Here is a 25,987-nt window from a genome sequence, read left to right as displayed (position 1 = left end):
ATGTCACAGGAATATTATAAGTAACCCCCTCGAAATCCTAACCCACATTTCGGATGAAGCTAAGAAACTAAATATGAAAGTAAATTCCACCAAATCAAATATAATGAAGATAAATTTCTTGTAACCTACTCCCGCTTTCCTTGACTCTAGCTCACTCGAAATGCTTGTGAAACATGTTAAACTCTATGTTGTCAGAATTTCAAATACTCTCGGGTGGGATAAGCATGTTTCTAATATTGTCAAACAAGCAAACGTTTCATTATATATGTTAAAAATTTCAAACAAATTTAATTGCCCTAAGATGAAGTCCCTCCGTGTTTATTTATCATTTATCAGGCAGCTATTACGATATGCATGTCCGGTCTGGCATTCACATCTTTCAAGCGAGCTTAGTGAAAAAATTGAGTAGGTCCAAAAGCGTTCGCTCAGGATCATGTACAAAGAGAGCAAAATTCCATACTCTTTCCTCCTTAAATCCGTAGGTATTACCACGTTAAAAGAAAGGAATGTACAAATTTGTTTGTGTTTTGCTAAATCCGCAATATCTAATCCTTGTACTGAGGACATCTTTCCTGATTTACATGACCCCATTAGACCCTGTCTCCCCCGCTTAGCTTCCTTGGCAATTCCAACATATTCACCTATCCATACCATTACTGAGAGGTTCTGGAAAAGTTTCATCCCCTTTATTTTGGCGCACCTAAATAATCCTTGAACTAAATCTGTACAAAAATTAACTCTTCCCTCCCTTATTTTAGTTTTTCTGTATGTTCACAATAATCGTGTGTCATTTTTTTTTCTCTTTATCTTTGTCCCTTTTATTTTTCCTTTTGTTGATACTTATTTATGTTAAATTTATTTTCTGACCTTTAATTTTAATTTTTTTTTCCCCTTTAATTGTATTCCTTTCTTTAATTGTAAATATTTCTTATGACAACTAATTTGGCTTGATTTTATTTATTTTTTATTTTATATATTTGACCTTGAACACGATTTCGGCAATGTTTTTCTTCTTGACTGTGATTTTCTTTTATCCCCCATCCCTTCTTCTTCTATTTTTCTGTTTCTATGCTAGCCATTTGTTAAATTCTTATCCAACATTATTATGCTTGATTGGTGTTTCTTTTCTTGTTGTATTATTTGTTTCTTCGTTTTGCTTTGTCTATTTCTTTTTGACATGTGAAGCGAATTCGGCTCTATCAGAGCTTGTGATAGCCTTTGGAAAATAAATATTATCTTATCTTATCAATGGGTCAGTATGATCACCCCTCGGAAAAAAAAACAAAAAAAAAATACACGCATCCTTGATTTTTCTTCTGGCAAGAAACAGAATATTCCACATTATTAGTGGGGCCATGATTACTTCTACGGGGCCCATAGCTACTACTCGTTTCATCCATTGGTTTGACGGCACAAGAAGGAGATTTAAAGGCGCATCCCTCTTTTGGCGACCAGGTGCCGCAATTCTATGCAAATTCCAACCCCTGGCAAAATTCCTACCTTGGCAAGAGTCCTGGGGTGTTTCAATTACTTAATGTGTGGTCGGAATAATAGGGAAAATAACTAGGTGAGCTCTCGCACGTGTTTATAGCTGGCAAGATTCCCGCCCAGGTAAGATTTGACATGTCCAAGCAAGATTCGGCATGTCCAGGCAAGATTTGGCATGTCCAGGCAAGATGCCCAGGGAAGAGTCCCGGGTGTTTCAATTACTTGGAATGTGGTCGGTATAATGGAAAATTAGTAATAACAGGAAAATTCTAAACGGACCTCCTAGCCCCTCGCACCTGTGCAATGCGGTCAGCTGTTTCTACCGGAGTCCTCTGACGTCAAGGCAGCCATATGTATTTCTAGCGGAAGCGCATGTCTTGTTTCTAGGAAAAATCCCCAAGTCTAGACGCTTATACATGTCAAAACATGCCCTCGCCAGGTGGTAGACTCCATATTGTTTTTCCCTTATACATGTATTGTACAAAATTGTGTTTAAACAAGCCTCCCACCAACGCTCCCCCACGTTGCTTTTTCATTAAAAGCCATCAAAAATCCTCATGTGTTCTGGGTACACTATAAATAGGCAGGATAAGGACAATTTCTCATCAGTTTCTTATAACTAGTTGAAGACGCAACAAACATCTTAAACAATGGATAATTCCTACAATGAAGTAAGTGCCTTTCTCTATTAGAACTTTTCCTTTCTCCGGGTTGTTGCTAACCGAGCCCCTATACCCCCTCCCCCCAAAAAAGCCTTCCACTAAGCTTTGTTTATAGTCATTTTAAAGCATAAAATAGCCCCTTTTCACTGTGAAAAACCCATCCCCCTCCATTCGTTACCGTTTAATCCATTCAATAGAAGTTATTCCCTTTTACTCAAAAAGTTTTTCCTATTATTCGTTAAAACCTTGGCATTAATCAAAATCTTTCGCGCACACTTTGTAGTCTAAGCAAACACATATGTGATTAAGGCTTTAACCCTATCAAAAGGGGAGCTTTGTAAACAACCTCGCCCAGAAGGGTTTACCGTCAATAAACCTTGCGGGAGGTAATTCATTTACATAATTCTAAGTTGTCTGAAAGAGATCCTATTTTCTGCAAAATTAATGCGGTATAGAGATATTTTAGGTTTTGCGAAATTGCGTATAAGGAGGGGCTCTAACAGGAGCATGCGGCACATAATAACAACACTTATTTCCATCATAATCATAGAGAAAAATGTATTTTTTTTATAGCTATTTAAATGATCTAAATTAACACATCTCTTTTTTGCTTTAAATGCTTTGCCTCACTAGGCACGTTTTAAAAAAATTCTAAATGGTAAAAAAAGGAAAATTTATTTCTATCCTATTACTTTTTATTGACGGGTCTATTTCTTGCAGGGGCGTGTATTTAAATTTTCTTTTCTAAATTGTAAAAACAAGAACATTTATTTCTATCCTATGACTACAGACTAATTAGTTTGTCCCATTTTCCCTTTGAGTGCGCAATTTTTTACATGAGATTTGCATGGTTTAAGTACTTTTTTGTCATGTTGAATTGGTTTAGGCTGGGGGGGGGGGGGAAACGAGACCTTTTATTCCCTGCCAATTAAACTCGGATTTTTTTCTAGTACGTTTCTACCTCGAGTGTGAAAGCTATTATAGCTTGATTATTTGATTAGTTGCTTTCTAGTGCTCACTTAGCTCTGATGTTATCCAAGCCCTGTACAGATTAATACCACATTTTTAAATGCTGGAGGGAGGGTCATATAACGAAAAAACAATGCTTTCTAATAAATTTCCTTTTCTTTTATTCTGTAGAAGGGAGTACTAATTTTTATTAAATGTTCTTTTCTTCTGTAAAAGGGGAACGCTGTTTTATACTAAATTTTCTCTTCTCTTCAAGAATTTCCCAATTCTCCCCCCACCCAACAAAAGGGCTAGGGACCCGATCCAACCCCAGTGCAGAGGTTAGAGAAGACTGGCCCATCCAGGTTCGCACCGACTAGCCAAGCACCCAGCCATCGAGCTGTCACGCTGCCAGCCCAAGCTCCCAGCCATCTAGTTGCCACGCTGCCAACCCAAGCTCCCAGCCGTCGAGCTGCCACGCTGCCAGCCCCAGCCCCCCGCCATCGAGCTGCAGTGCAGCCGACGCAAACTTCCACTCATCGAGCTGCCGAGCATCCTAGGCAAGCTCCCGCCCAGCGACCCTCAATCCCATCATTACAAGAGCGTTACTTCGCTGACATGGCTGCACAAGTCTCGGATGTGCAAGCCCGTGATGTCGCCGAGCATTATGCAATGCCAGGGCCATCGAGGGACCACGCCCAAGCGCCACCAGAATTTCATGAAGTAAGTAATTTTTTTCAGCCTAATAAAAGCTATCCTTTCGATAATTTTTTCAACTTAATTTTGATGTCTTTTCGCTATTTTTGTCAACCTAATAATGTTATATTTTACCTGTCATAGAGCCTTTTACTAGTTTCTTATCAATCTAATAATGATGTCTTTTATATTCTCAGCCTACTAATGGCTTTCTATTCTTTAAGTGTCCCCTCCCTTAGTTTAATAGACTCCCGAAGAAATAGTTTAAAATAATGTCATTTTTCAGGCTTTTCTAAGTTCTTGTATTCACTACTTTTCGTGTTTCCAGGTTACATTACCCCTCCCCCTTAGTTTTAAAGACTCTAAATTAGCTTGTTTTTCAACTTTTTAGGCCTATTTTTTCACTATTTTCTTATTACCTTAGATTCTCTGTCTACTACAGGCATTTTTCGCTATTTTTAGTCTACTTTCACATTTTAAGGTTATATGCTAGCCCCTTCCCCTTAGTTTTAAAGACCCACCCCTCAGAGATATATAAAAATAAGGTTGTTTTTCTAGTCTACTTTCACTCTAATAATGTAATTTTTTATTTGTCAAACAAACCACTCTTTTCTAATCTTTAAGTATCTACTTATTTACGCTCCCCCAGAAATAATTTCATTTTCACTCCTTTTTAATCTTTAAGTGTCTACTTATTTACGCCCCCTCCCCTCAGAAATAAGTAAATAAGACTGTTTTTCAACCTAATAAAGCTATTTTTTTTTACCTTTCAGAGACATTAAAAGGTTTCACTCTAAATTATTTTCGCTAGAATATTGAAGTTTCAGGTTACATATCCCCCTTAGTTTAATAGAGATGATAACATCATTCACCTTTTATAGCCTTGTGGAATCTTTTATTCGCTAGCTTTCGGGAGGAGTTATTCGCTAAAAAGGTTATTTCGGGGTTCCTAATAAAGGGGGAAATGGGGACATTCATTTTATAGCTAAGAACACGACTCGAAGAGTTTAGGGGATATGATCCCCTGCTAGTTCCATTCATACTTAAAATGTTTCTTCTTTTTCTAGGTCGAAATTGAAGCGCTCATGGCCCAATTCATTGAAGGAGGACCAGCACCCCCAGAGGAGGCATCAGACCAATTGTTCGCATGGGTAATACATTTATTACCAGATGCCCAACGGCAAATTCCCCCTCAGTAAGTTTTAACATTCTTAACTGCTAGTAAGGAGGTCTAAGCAAAAAGGGTCTTTTAGAGCCTTGTAACTTTTATTAGCCGTAGTATGGGCATAGGGGGCACCTGTCAATGCTTCATGATACATATAAAGGGTGCCCTATGGAAGGGCATTACATTTATAGCACTAGTTTGGCCCAGAGGGGTCCTTTACATGGTTAGTAATAGGGGTTCTACGGTTCCAAGGGGGCATGGTACCCATAATACAATGAGTAGTGGGGATCAGTAAGTTCAAGAGAGCATGGTAACAATAATGCAACGATGCAATCCAACGAGTAGCATGACTTCTATACTCTTTCTCTCTTTTCATGATACCATGATGCATTCTATTCTTGTTCTCTCTTTTTCATAGAGCAACACCTTCCAGTGAGCTAATATGCTCTTATTATTCTTCTAGGTTCACACAGCAACATTTGAATTCCACGCAAGTGTCCATCAAAGTGAACGCGAGGGGGGCTTAAGTGCGGGGACGAGTCCGGCTAGTGTGGCTCCCACTACATTTAATTTAGATAGTTTTGTGCGGGGTCCCGGCCTTGATATGGAAGTAGAGTACTAAGTACCATTTTGCTGACTCTATGTTCCTTCCTTTGCTATTTGGGTGGATTATGTTCCTTCCCATCCTATTCTATGGATGCTCTACACCTTTTCAAAAAGAGTGAGTATCTTCTCAAATCAATGTTCCTTGGTACCTTTCCAAGCAAAGTGATTTCCATTTCTTTGAAGTATGTGCTATCAGAATGGTTTCTGATTTTTTGGACAATTGCTTTTAGTCAAGACTAGTTTATTAGGAATGTGTCGCTAGACAGCTTTTGCGAATCGGATCGCATTAAGCTGGAGAGAAGAAAGGTTTAATCATTCTCAAAGTGGACTGTTCAAAAGTTGATAATTGGATAGTAGGGGAAAAAACAGATCTAGGTGGCATTTGTAAATTTGTTCACATTTAAGTGGAGAAAAAAGGGTGAAATTGATTATTGAACAAGTAGCTTTAGTCAAGACTAGTTTGTTAGGAATATGTCGCTGCTAAAGCTAACTCTAATTGCAAAAAAAGGATATAGCATTTGCGAATTGGACTATACTAACGATATTAATTGAATAATAGGGAAATAAACAGAGCTAGATAGCATTTGGGAATTGGATCGTATGAAGGTGGAGAAAAAAGGGTTAAACTGATTATTGGACAATTGCCTTTAGTGAAGACTAATTTTTTAGGAATGTGTCGCTGCTAAAGCTAACTCTAATTGCAAAAAAAAGCGTATAGCATTTGCGAATAGGTGATTATCAGTTAATGTAACCCCTCGGGGATGTTAACTCATAGCTCATTTATTATAAATTTCGAACAATATCGATGTATGGAAATGGTTAACGATGATAAAATGGTCTTATGACTTGACCTAGCTTTACTTCTTCGATGTGTTCTGTATAATACACAAGTGGTATTTGAACAGTATTGTCAATTTAAAATAGAGTTTAACATTATAGTATGCTAAAAAGTTGATACTAAGAGAGATGTAGATGGCAAAAAAAGAATTTTAATAATGAAATTCAGAACAAACCTTAGAAATCCTTGCAAATCAAGTAGTAAGGTGTATGTGAATATGAACCATCAAGGATCATAAGCACCGACAACCCTAACCACCAGAGACCTCAACCCCCCAAAGGTCCCCTATCCCCAAATTCGAAGGGCACCCCCTCCCTCCAAGTTTTTGGCCCCCTCCCCCCCCCATTTTTTGATATTTTTTGAATTTTTTTTTATTTTTTTTATTATTTTTTTAACATGATATATTTTTTTCAACTTTTTTTTTACACGTCTTCGAATGAGATGAAACATACTTAAAACAAAAAAAAATTACATTTAATATTTTCCAAACTCAAAATGAGAATGGTGTAGACATGTTGATGTAGAATTTAATCACTCTGATTCTTTGATATTGTCAATTTTATCCGACATATCCGATAAAGGATGTTGTTAAAGCATTTATTCATTCTGATATTTAGATTTTGTAAATTTTTATTCGATGTATCTGACAAAGGATGTTGATAAAAAAATTATTCACTATGACACTTACATTTTATCAATTTTATTCGATGCATCTGGCAAAGGATGTTCATAAAAAAATATTCACTTGTGATACTTAGATTTTGTCAATTTTATCCGACATATCCGGCAAAGGATGTTGATAATGAATTTATTTACTCTGATACTTAGATCTTGTCAATTTTATCCGATGTATCTGGCAAAGGATATTGATAAAAAAAATTATTCACTCTGACACTTAGATTCTATCAATTTTATCCTATGTATCCAAGAAAAGGATTTTGATATAGAATTTAGTCAATCTGATACTTAGATTTTGTCAATTTTATCCGAAATATCCGATAAACGAAGTTGTTAAAGCATTTATTCGTTCTGAAATTTAGATTTTGTCAATTTTATTTGATGTATCTGACAAAGGATGTTGATAAAAAAAACTTTATTCACTCTGACACTTATATTTTATCGATTTTATCCGATGTATCTGGCAAAGGATGTTGTTAAAAAAAATATTCACTCTGATACTTAGATTTTGTCAATTTTATCCAACATATCCGACAAAGGATGTTGACAATGAATTTATTCATTCTGAAATTTAGGTTTTGTCAATTTTATCCGATGTATCTGCCAAAGGATGTTTATAAAAAAAATTTATTCACTCTAACACTTAGAATTCGTCAATTTTATCCTATGTATCCGAGAAAAGGATGTTGATATAGAATTTAGTCTCTCTGATACTTAGATTTTGTCAATTTTATCCGACATATCCGATAAAGGATGTTGTTAAAGCATTTACTCATTCTGAAATTTAGATTTTGTCAGTTTTATTTGATGTATCTGACAAAGGATGTTGATAAAAAAATTATTCAGTCTGACACCTATATTTTATCAATTTTATTCGATGTATCTGGCAAAGGATGTTGATAAAAAACATATTCACTCTGATACTTAGATTTTGTCGATATTATCCAAAATATCCGACAAAGGATGTTGATACTGAGTTTATTCATTCTGAAATTTAGATTTTGTCAATTTTATTTGATTTATCTGACAACGGATGTTGATAAGAAAATCTATTCACTCTGACACTTAGATTCTGTCAATTTTATCCTATGTATCCGAGAAAAGGATGTTGATATAGAATTTAGTCACTCTGGTAGTTAGCTTTTGTCAATTTTATCCTATATATCCAATAAAGGATGTTGTTAAAGCATTTATTCATTCTGAAATTTAGATTTTGTCAATTTTATTTGATGTATATGACAAAGGATGTTGATAAAAATAAATTATTCACTCTGACACTTATATTTTATCAATTTTATTCGATGTATCTGGCAAAGGATTTTGTTAACAAAAAAATTATTCACTCTGATACTCAGATTTTGTCAATTTTATCCGACATATCCGACAAAGGATGTTGATAATGAATTTATTCACTCTGATACTTCGATTTTCTCAATTTTATCCGATGTATCTGGCAAAAGGATGTTGAAAAAAGGATGTTGATATATAATTTAGTCACTCTGATACTTAGATTTTGTCAATTTTATCCGACATATCCAATAAAGGATGTTGTTAAAGCATTTATTCATTCTGAAATTTAGATTTTGTCAATTTTATTTGATGTATCTGACAAAGGATGTTGATAAAAAAAACTTTATTCACTCTGAAACTTAGATTCTGTCAATTTTATCAGATGTATCTGACAAAAGATGTTGATAAAAAAAATTTTTTCACTTTAACACTTAGATTTTGTCAACTTTTTCCTATGTATCCGAGAAATGGACGTTGATATAGAATTTAGTCACTCTTATACTTAGGTTTTGTGAAATTGCTGTATTGTTTGTCTAGGAAGCGACTTCAATCGATAATGAATGTTAATAAAGAATTTGTTCAATTTTTTTTCATAATTTCCTTAATTAAATTTCTGTATTGTGTATCCAAGAGGTGAATTCAAGAAAGGGTTTTTTTCTTATTTACAATTTTTTCATAATGACATATCCAACAACAGATGTTGATAAAGAATTTTTTCATTCTGATACCTAGATTTTGTCAATGTTATCCCATGTGTCTGACAATAGATGTATGCAAATTCCTTTTCTTATATCTCCGATGTTTTAATAGACATTCTAAACGTTTGATATGCTAGCATACTCTAAAAATAATGAACACATAACAATGCAATGCATAGTATATTTTTAATGAAATAATGCTATGTAGAATAGTAATGCAAAAATATATTATGATACATTATTGATATCAATGATCAACTTTGGACATTTTGTATCTGTTCCATAAAATAGTTCACCATGTTCTCTCTTGATATTGTAGCTATTGTCTTCTCTTAGTTCGTAATCATTAGAATAATCATTATTCCATTTTGAGTAATACACAACTTTTACTGGCGTGTCATCGACAGGATCAATATGCTTTTCGTCTTTGGTATTATATGGTTCATTGACTGTTTTATCGATGGCAGTAACGTTTGCTGGTACTTTTTTTTCATCGGTTCATCTTTATATTCCATAGTGATATTTTCTGCCATTGCCCTTTTTATTTTTCTGGCAATTTAACTGTCTATTATCTCATTGTTTTTACACAGGTAACAGTTTCGGCACGTAGACAAGATATGGTTTACAATATTAGTAGAAAATTAGGCCTTTCCTTTTTTGATCTTCCGTTCAATGCTAATGCCCGAAAGCTGACGATTGGATGTATCATTAGGTAATGTGTTACCTACAACAGTAGCAAGGAGTTGTCCTCTATCATCAACGATTATTTTTAAGTTGGTATTCTCTTTGAGTGCAATCATCTCTGGAGATCTCAATCTCGCATATCCACCAATATAAAAGTTGAATTTTTCCGGTACTCCAAAGAAATTTAATTCCTTACTGTCATGAAAATGCATGCATACATTTCCAATAATGCTACCACTTGTACTTGTTTCTTCTTAAATACTTCTTAATACTTCTCCTTATCGTCATTCAATCCTACAATAACATTGTCATGTGAACAATTCAATTCAATTCAATTTATTTGAATAAAAACATAACACGAACATCAATAACAATAAAGACACTTTATAAACAAAAAACACACTTTATTAAAATGCTCCATCTTCACTTTTTTTTAAAGATATGACTTATGTGTTTATCGGTCCACTGCGTAAAAAATACTGATTTAATACATGCAATAAACTAGATAGTGTCGATAACCCGCCATAAAGTAAAAGTGGGAAAGCCGCATCGTGTCTCTGAGCAAGCATAGAATACAATTGTTAGAGCCGTAAGCATATCTTATGTCATTTTAAGATACGTAAAAAAAAGTTGAATAATTTCGAAGTCAAAAAAAAATTTCTAGTCAAATAAAAAAAAAGTGCTACTACAAACATTATTTTTCTAATAGTAAAGGTCATGATTAACATGTCTATACCATTCTCATTTTGAGTTTGGAAAATATTAAATGTTATTTTTTTTGTTTTACGTATGTTTCATCTCATTCGAAGAAATGTAAAAAAAAAGTTGAAAAAAATACATCATATTAAAAAAATAATAAAAAAAAGTTAAAAAAAACTTCAGAAAAAATTCAAAAAAAGTAGGGGGAGGGGGAGAAAAAGTTGGAGGGGCGGGGCCCCCTTGGAGTTTGGGGATAGGGGACCTTTGTGGGGTTGAGTTCTCTTATGGTTAGGGTCGTTGGTGCTTATGATCCATGATGGTTCGTACTCACATACACCTTACTACTTGATTTGCAAGGATATCTAAGGTTTGTTCTAAATTTCATTATTAAATTCTTTTCTTGCCATCTACATCTCTCTTAGTATCAACTTTTTAGTATACTATAACGTTAAACTCTATTTTAAATTGACAACACTGTTCAAATACCACTTGTGTATTATACAGAACACATCAAAGAAGTAAAGCTAGATCATTCTATAGGACCAATTGATCATCGCTAACAATTTCCAAAGGTCGACATTGTTCCAAATTAGAAATAACTGATCTATTACTTTACATGCTCAAGGAGTTCCACTAACTAATAACCACCCATTTGCAAATGTTATATCCTTTTTTTGCAATTAGAGTTAGCCCTAGCAGTGACACATTCCTAAAAACTAGTCTTGACCAAAGCCACTCGTTCAATAATCAGTTTAACCCTTTTTTCTCCACCTTCATACTATCCAATTCGCAAATTCTATCTAACTCTGTTTTTTCCCCTATTATGCAATTAATATCGTTCGTATAGTCCAATTCGCAAATGCTATATACTTTTTTGCAATTAGAGTTAGCCTTAGCAACGACACAATCCTAACAAACTAGTCTTGACTAAAGGCAATTGTCCAATAATCAGTTTAACCCTTTTTTCTCCGCCTTCATACGATCCAATTCGCAAATGCTATCTAGCTCTGTTTTTTTTCCTATTATTCAATTAATATCGTTCATATAGTCCAATTCGCAAATGCTATACCCTTTTTTTCTCCACCTTCATACGATCCAATTCACAAATGCTATCTAGCGGCACAATCCTAACAAACTAGTCTTGACTAAAGGCAATTGTCCAAGAAATCAGAAACCCGTCTGATAGCACATACTTCAAAGAAATGGAAATCACCTTGCTTGGAAAGGTACCAAGGAACATTGATTTGAGAAGATACTCACTCTTTTTGAAAAGGTGTAGAGCATCTTTAGAATAGCATGGGAAGGAACATAATCCACCCAAATAGCACAGGAAGGAACATAGAGTCAGCAAAATGGTACTCAGTACTCTACTTATAGACTATGAATGGGTTGAAGACCAGTTACCATCGAGTGGGGTCGATACACCATGGACAATGAATTAGGGGAGCAAAGTGGTGCCGACTCACCTCCAGTAATGCCACAATTCTATTTAGCAGATACCGCTTTACGCAACATTCACGTATATAGGGCTGAGTTTGGTGATCCGTTCAATTCCCTATCGAGTGGTAGTATTCATACGAATCCTATAGATGCCGCATACTCCTATGTCAGCATGATTTGGGCAGTTCTGGAGAACCATATGAGGGAGGCGGGAGGACGGGACTCAACAAAAGCATCCATCAAGTTTAAAATCATTTTTAAATGCTAGTTCGGGTGTTTTGCGCGAGCATCATATACAAACAAAGATACAAACGCTGCACCCAGACTTGCATAATTTTGAGGGTGTATTTTCGGATTGGGTGGGTGAAATTTTAATAGGATGGAGGATTATAATGAGAATGGGAGTAGGTTTTCCTTTTTATTTATTTAAAAATTAGAGCTTTACATTACTAAATTTAAAAAGGAATTTGCTTTAAGAGGTGGGAGGGGGAAGAGAGGTGCGAAATATAATGTAAATTTAAAAGGTATAAAGGGCGTACCATGATTCAATTTCAACACAGGCTTGGAGTTTTTTAAATATTCCGTCGTTGTGGCTGGACATAAAACCCGGAGAGAAGACGCTAGTAAAACAATGTTGGATGATTGGGAAGTAAATGGTGGTGGGGAGGGTTCAGAATTTTCTAAAGTAGATTTTAATTGTTTAAAGGGACATTATCTAATAACACTCAAGGAGATTGATATTTTTGAAAGGGCAAATGAGCATTTAAAAGTGGGGATTACAGTTTTACAATCTGATGAAGAGTATGAAGATGGGGAATTAAATGGTAAAAAGGGTGTAATTTATTCCGTAAGGGCATCTTAAATTGAATCAGTGAAACTGGGTATGGCTTCTTTACGAGCCTGCCAAATATCCTGAATTAATTGGACATTTTTTTCCAATTCCGCATATTAGCAGGGTCTTAAACGAGGGTATAAAGTGGCGTGGGTTTACTTGCTATTACGGCCCAATGTGTCTTTCAAGATTACGTAGTGAATTGAAATTAAAAACTCATTTGAGGCACTGCAAGCATATTCAGCATATTCAACATGTTGACAATACCCTAATTATTGTTAATAGCAGTCCATCCAGTGTAAAGATATTTTATAGAATTTTTTGATCCACTTGGCTAGCCATATTCATTGTACACATTTCATATTAAAATTTCTCTCGAGCAGAGCGGAAAATCTATTATTCAAAATCGGAAGCGGGTGCAAGATCTATCAACGAAAAGCTGTGGTTTTCATGCCCTATTATATTTTATTTTTCTAAGTCGCGGACATACTTACATGTAATTTCTCAAGATTTGTGGTGGCAATCCTCTATTGAACAACTTTCTAGTGGGAGGTATTATTTCCTACCTCTATAGTATAAATTTTGGTGCCCTAAAAGTGAAATGCTTTAAAAATTTATGTAAATCTGTTTATTAATAAAATTTGTATATATATACAAAACACTGTGTCCTCTAGATTTCTTCTTCTACGTATAGGTAATCATTGGAAACGATAAGTGGTAACAGCTTATCAGGATTCAACTTGTATTCATCTTGAATACAATTTTAACATTTATATTTATGTTTATTTTGTACAGATATTTTAAAACTAATCCTTGAACCTAAACCTTTAACCTTGACATGCAAAGTCAGGATCACACTTTCTACACTAGAGTGAAACTTCATGTAAAGTCACTGTAAAGTCAATAATAATACTCTGTTTCATATTATAAAATTTACGTGTTTCAATTTGATTATTTGAAGCAATGTCACATACAAAATTCTCATATGAAGAATCGCTTTCTGTAACAGCAAAACAAAAGTCTATAGGCTTATAATCATAATAGCCAGTATCTTTAGAGCGATGTCGTAAAGACGAGACTCTTTTATTATTCCCGCAATTTAAACGTAGACCAGGTTCTTCTTCCCAAAACAATTTAAAGCCACTACGATACCAGTCTCTTAAAAATAAACTGAAGTCACGCTTAGGGTTTTTCACAATCAGGGCAGTTTAAGTATTTTCCCATGGATCGCATTTATCATACTGACAATTGGAGCATAAGAATCCTCTATTATGAGAGTCACAAATCTCTTCAAAACAGGATTTACAGTCTTTAATTTGCACTGTATATGCTCACACGGTCACAATTTACACGGATTACATAATTTACACTTTTACATAGTCATTAGCAAAAATACTATTCTCACAGGATGAACAGCTGCCCAAAGTATACAAGCATAATGGGCATGTGTAAAAATTTTTCGATGTTCACTGTCTCACTTCCAGAAAGAAATTGACTCTCAAACAACAAAAAAGTCTCCTAGGAGTGTTACAAAATGGCCGTCTATGTAGTGGTTAAGAGCAATACCACAATACCTTTTTTTGTCTCGATTAAAATATCTATAAATGGAATAAAAGCTTGGGGCTCACGACGACAAAATCTCATAGTCCAAAGATGGGGAATCAGTTCCCATTATATCGTTAAGCACTTCTCGAGAAGCTTACTTTGAAGAGATAATTCCAGAAAGTCATCATCTAAAACTAACCATTTTTCCAATTCTACTAGATTGCGTAAGAGTTTCTGATTCTTAAATCTAGTCTTTTTAACAAACTCACCACGAAATACAAACAAGCTGTTTTCTATAAATTATTCTCTTCAATATATTTCACCAGTACATTTTATCCATCTTGTAGTCTCTGTATATGGACCTTATTCACCTTAGCCGCAAAGCACAATTGTTCTTCAGACTTGAATTTGCTTAATGTTATAACTTACCCATTATATATCTTGTCCCATTTTAGGGGTAGCTGGGAACCCCCTGTAATTTCCACCCACCTTAGGCACTCTAGGTCCCGTTTCATCAGCACTTTCAATATTCAATAATGTATAAGCATCCATTTTGATGTTAACTGCCCCACTTCCAGAAATAAACTGACTCTTAAACAACAAATATGGCTTCTACCACCTGGGAAAGCGTCTAGACATGGGGAATTTCGCCTAGAAACAAGACATGTGCTTCCACTAGAAATACATATGGAATACTACTTTTCTATAGTACCAACTACAATCCATGTAATTGGAACACCCAGGACTCTTGCCTGGACATGCCAAATCTTGCCTGGGCATGCTAAATCTTGCCTGGGTGGGGATATTGCAAGCTAGAAACACGTACGAGGGGATAGTAGGTCACCTTGTTAATTTCCCTATTATCCCGACCACACTCCAAGTAATTGAAACACCCTAGGACTCTTTCCAAAGTGGGAATCTTGCCAGGGGTGGGAATTTGCATAGAATTGCGGTACCTGGTCACCAAAACAAGAATGTGCTGTTAAATCTTCTTCTTGTGCCTTCGAACCAATGGAAGAACCCATACCAATTTTTTGGTATGGTATTCATTAAGATTCTATGACCTTTATGGGTTTCTCCCTCCTATTTCCAAAAGTCGGGCAAATTTTCTCAGGCTCATTCCCTTTCAAACAGTTCGTGGTAACACACCATCATATTGAGCGTATCAGAGAATCCTACTGTAGAGGTGTCAAGCTCCTGTATTCAAAAATGTAGAATTTTGCATTTTTTGCCAGAAGCAAGATCACGGATGCGTGTTTATTTGTGGTTTTGTTTTTGTTTTTTTCCAGGGGTGATCGTATCGACCCAGTGGTCCTATAATATCGTGAGAGAACTCATTGGAACGGAAATTAAGAGTTCTAGTGCCCTTTTTAAATGACCAAAAAATGGAGGGCAACTAGGCCCCCTCCAACGCTCATTTTTTTTTCCCAAAGTCACCTGATCAAAATTTTGAGATAGCCATTTTGTTCAGCATGGTTGAAAATGTGATAACTATGTCCTTTAGGATGACTTAATCCCCCGAAGTCTCCGGGGGGAGTGCTGAAAGTTATGAACTTTACCCAATGTTAACATATAGGCTAGTACTGGTTATTAGGAAGTATACAGACGTTTTCAGGGGGGATTTCTTCTGGTAGTAGGGGGGTGGGTGGGTTGGGGGTTATGTGGGAAGATCTTTCCATGAAGTAAGTTTTAATGGGGAAGGAAAATTGCTATGAAGGGGGTGCCGGATTTCCCAGCATTATTTAAAAAAAGATCAGAAATTAAATATAAAAAAAACAAGTTTTCCAACAGAAAATAAGGAGTAGCATCAAAATTTAAAACGAACAAAAAATATTACGTGTATGATTGGGTAAATAGCTCTTATAAAATAAGAGCTATTTATTCTAAAAAAACGGCCTTTGTGATTAAGGGGTCATTTTTAAAGAATTGGAACAAAATTTGAACTTTAGCTTAAAGAGCGAGGTATTGACTAGGGGGCGAGCCCCCTAATATACGTATTAAAAATATATGAATATAGAATTTCATTACGTAAGTTAATTCGTAAGTTACGTATATTTATTACTAATAAAAACGTTCGTTAATAAAATTAAACACGTTTCGAGAAAGCCATTTAGCCAAATAAAAGTAAAATAAATATTTAAATTTTGTTTTAATTATTCATGTACGGTAAGCCAAAATCAAAACCTGTATTAATTAAAAAACCTTCAAAAATTAAATAAAAAAACAAGTTTTTTTAACTGAAAGTAAGGAACGACGTTAAAACTTAAAACGAACAGAAATTATTCCGTATATGAAAGGGGCTGTCCACTCCTCAACGCCTCGCTCTTTACGCTAAAGTTTGACTTTCTCACAACTATTATTTTTTTAAACAATATAAAAGTTTAGCGCAAAGAGCGAGGCGTTGAGGAGGGGACAGCTCCTTTCATATACGGAATAATTTATGTTCGTTTTAAGTTTTAACGTCGTTCCTTACTTTCAGTTAAAAAAACTTTTTTTTTATTTAATAATGGGTAAGACTAAACTTAATGAAACTTATATATTTGAAATAAGCATAATAAGGCAATTCTTTTTATGTATCTCTTAGTATCAAAATTCCGGTTTTTAGGATTTCGGTTAGTATTGAGCCGGGTCACTCCTTACTTACAGTTCGTTACCACGAACTGTTTGAAAGCATTGCCTTATCTTTCATAGATGTTGTATATTGAATCATTTCTTTTTTTGTGATTCTCCTTATAATATGAGGATAATCCGTGGAGCTGCAATCACAATATTCCTTATTATTTATCATTGGCGTCAATTGCGAAAATTTAAGGGAAAGGAGGCAGTTTTTTTCAAGTCTACGTTGGGAATCCTGATAGAACATACCCTCATTTATGTCACTGCTAGTTGTTTGGCAAATTTTGCAATTGTCTCAAAATCAATCTGTTCCCTTATTTATTTATCTTTTGATCATATATAAAATTAAAAAAGTTTTTTTTCAACTTAAAGTAAGGAGCAACATCAAAGTTTTGATATTGCTCCTTGCTTTCAGTTGAAAAAAAAATCTTTTTTTATTCAATTTCGTATCGTTTTTAAATAATGTCGGGAAGTCCGGCTCCCCCTCCATGAAAAATTCCTTCTCTGCATGGACAATATCTCCATGGAAAATTATTCCCACGTAAAATCCCCGTCCTCCGCCAGGATAAATAATCCCAGACAATTCCATTCTAGCTAAACACTCCCCCCGAAAAATTTCTTGTGGAGGATTCCAAGTGAAAAAATTTTGTCAGCGGACTTTTATTTGGAAAGACTTTGATTTGAAAAGATTGTTTTTAAAATTATTCCGGAAATCCCCTCCTCCGTGGAAAAGTTTCCCGCAAATACCCGGCCCCCTCGTAGAAAGTTGCTCCCGCAGAAAATTCCCTCTGGAGAATCCATCCTGTGGAAAACTCCCCCATAGCGAATTTCTCCCGTGAAGAATCCCTCGTCCTACGGACAACTACTCTAGACAACTCCAACCCGGTAAACATTTATTTCCAGACAATTCCCCTTAACATCTCCACATGTAAAATTGCTTCGTCAAAGAGAAAGTAAGACTGATAATAATAAATTCCTATAAGAATTCTGGGAAATTCCCCCAATGTAAAATTTCCCCTATAAAGTTCACCCCATGCAAACTTCCTTCCCCATGGAAAACTCTCTCTGCGGAAAATCCCCTCAGTAGAAAATACCCCCTCCCTCCAGCAGAGAAATATATGCATACTTCCCAATAACAAATACTATACGTAAACAATCGGAGAATTTTATAACTTTAAGTCCTTTCCCCAGGGTCTTTGGGGGGTCATGTTACCTCCAAAGGCATAGTTATTAGACCTTTCAGCTATGCTGACCAAAATGGCTATCTAAAAATTTTGATCAGACGACTATGAGGAAAAATGGGATGGGAGGGTGTCGAGTTGCCCTCCAATTTTCGTTACTTAAAAAGGACACCAGAATTTTTAATTTCAGTTCGAATGAGCCCTTTCCCGTTATTCTGGGATTATTGGTTCGATGCGATCACCCCTGGGGAAAACAAACAAACACACATTCGTGATCTTTCTTGTGGCAAAAAACTAATTCCCAGTTTTGCAGATGGCTGCTTAAAACCTCTATATTAGGGTTTTTGGAATTACTAAATCTGATTATTTGATTTTCATTAAGATCTCTTGACTTTTAGGGGGTGTTTTCTCCTTTTTTGAAAATCCGGCAAATTAACTCAGGCGTGTAGCTTTTGATGGGCAACATTAAACTTAATGAATCTTATATATTTGGAATCAGCAATTGATATTAAAATTCAGTTTTTTAGAGTTTCGGTTACTATTGAGCCGTGTCACTTCTTATTTACAGTTCGTTAACATGAACTGTTTGATAAGAGCTGGAAAGTAAGTAAGGGTTTTTATATGTGTAAAAAGAATAAACGGAAGAGTCAAAGCTGAAAGAAAATCTAAAGTAAAAACTAGTAATCAATTTTAAATTAATATCTAATAGTAAAAAAAAACACTAAGCAAGAAAAAAAATACTGGTACTAACCCTAGACAATGGTTTAGATGGTCTGCAATGGATGCCGCCTATTTCAATCACATTTTCCGGCAAAGGTACTGAATAAGCTGTAGTCAAATGAGTGTTAATGAAGACTCCACTATTCATATAAAAAAGCTCATCTAATGACTTAACAGAAGGAAAATATTGCTTTATTATTGGTTCAGATGAATAAATAAAAAGAGTCTTCATTATAAGCATAACTGATAACTCCATCACAGAATTAAAAACTCTCTCTAAGAACGTCAATGGTGGTACATACTTCGTCATAAGGTTTGGAACATACGAGGGATGCACTTGAACTCCAAAATACTTTGTATATGCTCCAAAAAGTACATTAGGGCTGATTACTATGAAAGGAGTTCCTCTCTCCGTGGCTACTGGTAGCATCAATTCTGAAAATATAAGTGAAAAAATAACCAAATCATATTCTTGATGAATGATTTGTTTGAGCTTTTCATTTTCGTGTATTATTAAGCCCACTTCTGACATAAGATCGACGTTCTTCCGCAAAACCTTGAAAAAATGAAAAGACTCCTTTTCGTTTTCAAACACATTTGAGACAAGTTTTTTTGATGTTTCATTTGCACCCTCAATGACACTTTCGGTGAAATTTTCATGTTTAATACCAGATCTGGCAAAGCTGGCAAATGTGACATCGTGTCCTCTGTTGACTAATTCGAAGCAAAGAGGGACATACGAGTTATGATGGCTTTTTGTACCAATTGGATCTATGAATAGTATCCGGTGTGCTAGGGTCTGACGAGAAATTAGAATCAAAAGCCATACATTAACCAAGTGCATTGTAACATTAGTCACTTCTAGTATCCACAATTAAATTCACAACAGAATGAAAAATAATTCATATTAAAATAGCATCTTTTATAAGGAATGGCTTATCACACAGAAGATAAAAACGTAATCTCTTGATAGAATTCTTTATTTTGTCATTTCCCGAAACGTTAATTATCTACTTTATCAATGGTATTACGAAATTTAAAAGCTCTGGGAGTCTGGAAAAATCCACAAAGTAAAAATTAAATTGAATACTCAAGTCAAGCTTAAAACAAACAAAAATTACTACAAACAGGAGTTTGGATACTGCCCCCTCCCCCAGCCCAAACTATAAATTTACTAAAACCTACAGCGCCATTTGTATTTAATCGAAAAAATATATATGCATTGTGAACAGTGTGCTTTAATTTTTCAAAGCTTTTAAGAAAAACATAAATAAACTAATATAATAATGAAGATGATTAGAAACAACTATAAAGAAACAAATGAATATTTAATACCTAATTATATTAATTCCTCGAAATCTCAGCAATTCAAGATTATACACTACTTTATTTTTCAATATTATCAATTAAAGAGAAACTTTTAAAATGTTTTGTTTTCAGTAAAGCGCAAATAGGCTTCTGAACCTTTACGATTTAGGGCTGTCCCCTCCTCAACGCCTCGCTCTTTACGCCAAAGTTTTTTATTGTTTAAAAAAATAAAGTTGTGAGACACAGTCAAAATTTAGCGTAAAGATCGAGGCGTTGAGGAGGGGACAGCCCCTTTCATATGCAGAATAATTTCTGTTCGTTTTAAGTTTTAATGTCGCTCCTTACTTTCAGTTAAAAAAACTTGTTTTTTTATTTAATTTTTGAACGTTTTTGAATTAATACAGGTTTTGATTTTGGCTCACCGTACATGAATAATTAAAACAAAATTTTCGTATTGATTTTACTTTTATTTGATTAAATGGCTTTCTCGAAAGTTGTTTAATTTTATTTCCGAACGTTTTTATTAGTAATAAATACACGTAACTTACGAATTAACTTACATAACGAACTTCTATATTCATTTATTTTTAATACGTATATTAGGGAGTTCGCCCCCTAGTCAATATCTCGCTCTTTACTCTAAAGTTCGAATTTTGTTCCAATTCTTTAAGAATGACCCCTTAATCACAAAGGCCGTTAATTAGAACAAATAGCTCTTATGAAAGTACTAAAAAATCTTTGGCTTAAAGAGCGAGGTATTGAATAGAGGGCGATACCATCATATACGTAATAATTTCTGTTCGCTTTAAGTTTTGATGTTGCTCCTTACTTTCAGCTGAAAAACTTGTTTTTTTTATTTAATTCTGATCTTTTTTTTTAAATAATGCTGGGAAATCCGGCGCCTCCTTCATAGCAATGTTCCTTCCCCCATGAAAACTTCCTCTATGGAAAGATCCTACCACATCACCCGAGACCCTCCCCCCCCCCCCACTAGCAGAAAAAATCCCCCCGAAAACGTCTGTATACTTCCCAATAACCAATACTATCTGTAAACATTGGGTAAAGTTCATTACTTTCAGCCCTCCCCCCGGAAACTTTGGGGGATTAAGTCATCCTAAAAGACATAGCTATTATAATTTCGACCATGCTGAACAAAATGACTATCTCAAAATTTTGATCGGGTGACTTCGGGAAAAATATGATCGTGGGAGGGGGCCTAATTGCCCTCCATTTTATTGGTCACTTAAAAAGGGCACTAGAACTTATAATTTCCGTTCAAAAAAGCCCTCCCACGATATTCTAGGACCACTGGGTAGATACGATCTAAACTTGATGAAATTTATTATATTTGAAATCAGCATTAGAATCTGATTCTTTTGATGTATCTATAGGTATGAAAATTCCGTTTTTTAGAGTTTCGGTTACTATTGAGCCGGGTCGCTCCTTACTTACAGTTCGTTACCACGAACTGTTTCATTTGGTCCAACACTAAATAGCAGATAAAATACTCGGAAGAATCCTCCGGGGAAAATGCTCAAATATTATATATGAATAACAATGGAATATGAGAATGAATAAATTTCAAAGAAATTAGTCAGCTCTATTTAGTTTTGTTTCATCAAACTCTTTAATTTTTTATTTTGACTTCAGCTTTTGCTAGGTGGGGTATAAGAGGAAATGTTATTCGTAGAGCCTCAATGCACATAATGTCTCTTGATTGAGTTCAGCCTCCCTCTGAACATTCCCGGAAATTCACACTTAATATCCTAGGCGTTTCTGAGCTATCTCAAATACACCCTTTTGACAATGCGGATGCAAACAGTATCCTTTGATTTAGTTCAACATCCCCTGAAAGTTTCGACCACAATATATTAGACAGTAACAGTATGATCGTCCCCTATCTCACCCATTATAAAAACCCGGACCGAGGTGCGAGTGCTCCGAAGAACCAGGGTTTTCACCGTCAGTAGGATTTTACTAGATCTAGTAAAAAAAAATCTAGTAAATTTAGAGGATCTAGTAAAGTTCCCGAAATCTAGTAAAAACTAGTAAAAAGTCATGATTTATAGTAAACAAAACTTTTTTTTATTTTACATGAATTCAGAGGGAAAAATTATCGTAAACATATGACGATTTACAATTTTTGCTTGTATGTTTTACAATTTACAATTTTGCTTGTCTGTCTCAGAGACAGACAAGCAGTCACCTATTTTCATAAACAGAAACTTCACTTCCGGCGTCTAAAGGTCGACAAAATCAGCTTTCTGTGTATCAAATCTTACCAACTAAAAATGAAGCTATAATGATACTTGGATTTGTGGTGATTGGGAATCTTATTGGAATCAAAACAAAAGCCAACCACCCAAGGTGATTAGGTGAATCTCCTCAGTTTGAAAATTTTTATTGAGCAAAAAGGAGCCTCCTGAGAGAAATTAAAAGTAAGTAGAAGTGATATATATATATATATATATATATATATATATATATATATATATATATATATATATATATATATATATATATATATATATATATATATATATATATATATATATATATATATATATATATATATATATATATATATATATATATATATATATATATATATATATATATATATATATATATATATATATATATATATATATATATATATATATAAAAAATAAATATATATATATATATATATATATATATATATATATAAATATATATATATATATATATATATATATATATATATATATATATATATATATATATATATATATATATATATATATATATATATATATATATATTTCCAAAAAAGGATTTTTGGACTTGTATGTTTCCGGATTTTCAATCGTACTATGAAAACAAAAGAAAAGAGGAAAAGAGAAAAAAAAGAAGAAAAAAGGAAAAAGATTGGCCGATTTAGTAAATTCTTCCAGGTCACGGTGACAACCCTTCGGAGAACGCAAAAACACAAGCGACATTAGATCTTTTCACAGGTAGACAAGTCAGACTTCTCTTGAACGCGGAACTTGGCTTCCACGTTGGAACACGAAGTTTTAAAGAAACTAATTTTAAATTAATTTATTCCAATAGATATATGAAATCGGTAATTAGTAGTACAATGTGATTATTAGATGTTTTTAGGAATTACAAGTAGGTTTCAAAGTCTCGAGTTGGTTTCAAAGGCATTTTGAGAAAGTTTCTGCTAAAATACGTGTTCCAGGGTAATTGGACCGCTGATGGCAGATTAAATGAGAGGAGCTGTTTGTACGCTCTAATGAAAGAGTATGTGGGAGGAGCTGTTTGTTTGCACTGAGAATGAAGAGCCAGAAATCATCTGCGGTAAACTTACTGCTAATTATCTTTATACAGCGGTTTCGAAAAAATACACCCATTGGCAACCAGGATATACATATAGATAGTGGCTTTTAGTTTTGTTTAATATTTCTATTATAGGTGTGTGGGGGGTGTGTGTGTGATATAGGCCTATATACTATAATAGATGAATCTACGTGTCAGGCCTCAACACATGTTAAGAATTCAACCAGAATTTTTTTTTACCTACTTAACACAACAATGAAAATTTTATTTTATAACATCCATGTATCGTTTATAGGCTATAAATTTATTCTAACTTTAAACTGTCTCCAAAATTGATCTAAAAAACATTTATATAAACCCAACAGTTTTGTAAGCCCTTTGAAAGATCTGAAAAAGTTGAGTCTCACGAAATGGATTTGCCCAGATTCTGGTTGAACTTTTAAAAAGGAAAAGTTGAGCTTTTGCATAACAGTAGGAGCGTACACATCGCGTAAGGGTATACAAATTTGAAAATCATTTCGAATGCTGTTTTTATCAACAATTCTACTGTTTTTGCTTAGACAATATTAAATTTCATCGAGTCAAGAATATAAAAACCCATTTTATCAAAGAATACTTGACATCACGAGATCCAAAACAACCAAAATATATATTAATAGGGCTGCATATGGAGCCGTGGGGAGGGGGTGGGGCGTGTATTGTTAAAAAGTCGAGCATTTTACCTTGAAAGAGCATCAAAATGGGAATTTATAAGTATTGTTTTTTATTTTATTAACATGCTTTGTTCGAAAAACCCAACCAACTGCAATTTTAGCAATATAACTTTTTAAGAATCTAATAAGTGCCCTCTCCTGAATTTATTAATATATTAGCTAGATAGTTCAGGAAGATTCAATTGATCAGATTTTTAGATTCACCTGAATCGGCTATGGAAACCTGATGAATAGAAATTTTTCTATTCATCCAAATTTTTAGTTTTACGTTTATATAAAGGTGATTTTCATGATCACCGTGATCTAATACCCTATTCTAGACAAAAATTTCGTTGTATTACGCCTTTACATGGAAGCACGAACTACACCTTCTTAAAATCAACCTCAACCTCAAAAAACCTAAGTTTTAATTTTACATTCAAATTAAAGTGATTTTCATTCAGTGGTTTTCATAATGTAAAGTGACTATTACACTATTCTAGACATCAATTTTGTTGTTGTGCGCCTATGTATGAAACACTAAATTCACCCCCTCAGAATCAATCTCAACCTCAAAAAAACATATTTGTGAAACAGATAAATGAGCCAACTTTGCATATTTGGAATCAGCAAATTTTTTTGAGTCGGGTAGTCAAAAAATCTTTTCTCTTAGAATTAGTTCCCGGTTAGGCCCTTCTTTTTCACACACTTCCTGGACTATTTTTGAAAGTCCATATGCTCATAGTTTGTTTTTATTTAGTTCAACGTCCGGCTAAATATTTCTTATATTTGATTACTGAAAACATTTTTGTATTCTCTTTCGACTATTGGTTTCAAAATGACTATCTCACAATTTCGATCAACCCTGTTTGGGGAAAAGAGGATGTCAGGGAGGGGGCTATTTTCTCTCCCTCACGCTTGACTCTTCAAATGGAACTAGAACTATGCATTTCCAATCAAATGAACCTCCTCTAAAGTCCGTTCACACGACCACCCCTTTATAAAACTCTTATATTCCCCCGGGGCATAACTTTAAACCCCTACCCCCATACTCTGGGTCAACCCCAAAGGCCATGTTGTGAGATCTTTGGACTATTTTTGAACACATGGCTATCTCAAAATTTATAACGGATGCATTTGGGTAAAATATGACGTGGGCGGGAGGGGGGTATAGCTCCCATAAATTTGACTCTTAATGGCACTAAAACTTCCGATTCCCAATCCAATGAGCCCCCTTCCAAAGTTTGTACGACCACCATTTCCATAAAAACCTTATATACCCTCGGAGCACAACTTATAACTTTTTCCCTGAGAACTGTGGGGGGGGGTCTCATCCTCAAAGACATAATATCTGGACTTTTAAACAACGCCAAACAAAATAACTATCTCGAAATTTTGATTGGAAGTGTTCGTGGAAGTGGTTGACGTGGGGGAAAGGGAGGGCTAGTATCCCTCCATGAGCTCTTTTTGAAGATTCTGACATTAATTTCTATAAGAAGTGCCCTGGCCTAAAAAATAAATAAATAATATATTGTACCCACACCACTCTTTGCTTAGGCAGCGCTGTCGCACTGCTTATGATATTTTATCTTGAGATTTCAATTATACAACATTGAAATTGCAAATTAGACCAGCTAAGCCCCCCCCCCCTAAAATTCAGCCTACGGGTGCCCACATTAATATGAGTGGCTGACCACAGAAAGATGTGAAAGTATTTAAAAACCATCCTTGCGGTCCATTCTCCTCAATACCGGCAATGTTGGGGAAAGATGAAACACAAGGATCGTTAAGCCCTTTGTAGTTATCACACGGCAAAGAGTAGTGATACATTTCCGTCAGATAAAGGGAGTTTATATCCAAAAAACTGCATCCGACTTTAC

The 25,987-nt window shown here is 34.6% G+C and overlaps 1 protein-coding gene across 1 annotated transcript in view; it reads right to left on the bottom strand.

The window, feature by feature from the left end:
* Window positions 1-19,650, bottom strand: part of LOC148950510 (UDP-glycosyltransferase UGT5-like) — a 72,667-nt gene extending 53,017 nt beyond the window's left edge. The window contains exon 1 of the mRNA XM_089092447.1: window positions 18,818-19,650. Within this exon, the coding sequence (XP_088948573.1) occupies window positions 18,818-19,630 (813 nt within the window). The 5' untranslated portion in view covers window positions 19,631-19,650. The remainder of the gene's footprint in view (window positions 1-18,817) is intronic.
* Between the last annotated feature and the right edge of the window lie 6,337 nt (window positions 19,651-25,987).

Source organism: Artemia sp. Qi Xiang Cuo, chromosome 7 (genome assembly GCF_049724085.1).
Source record: "Artemia sp. Qi Xiang Cuo chromosome 7, ASM4972408v1, whole genome shotgun sequence".
Lineage (NCBI taxonomy): Eukaryota > Metazoa > Arthropoda > Branchiopoda > Anostraca > Artemiidae > Artemia > Artemia sp. Qi Xiang Cuo.
The sequence above is the reverse complement of the archived record's forward strand: the minus strand, read 5'-3'. Positions and strand labels throughout refer to the sequence as shown.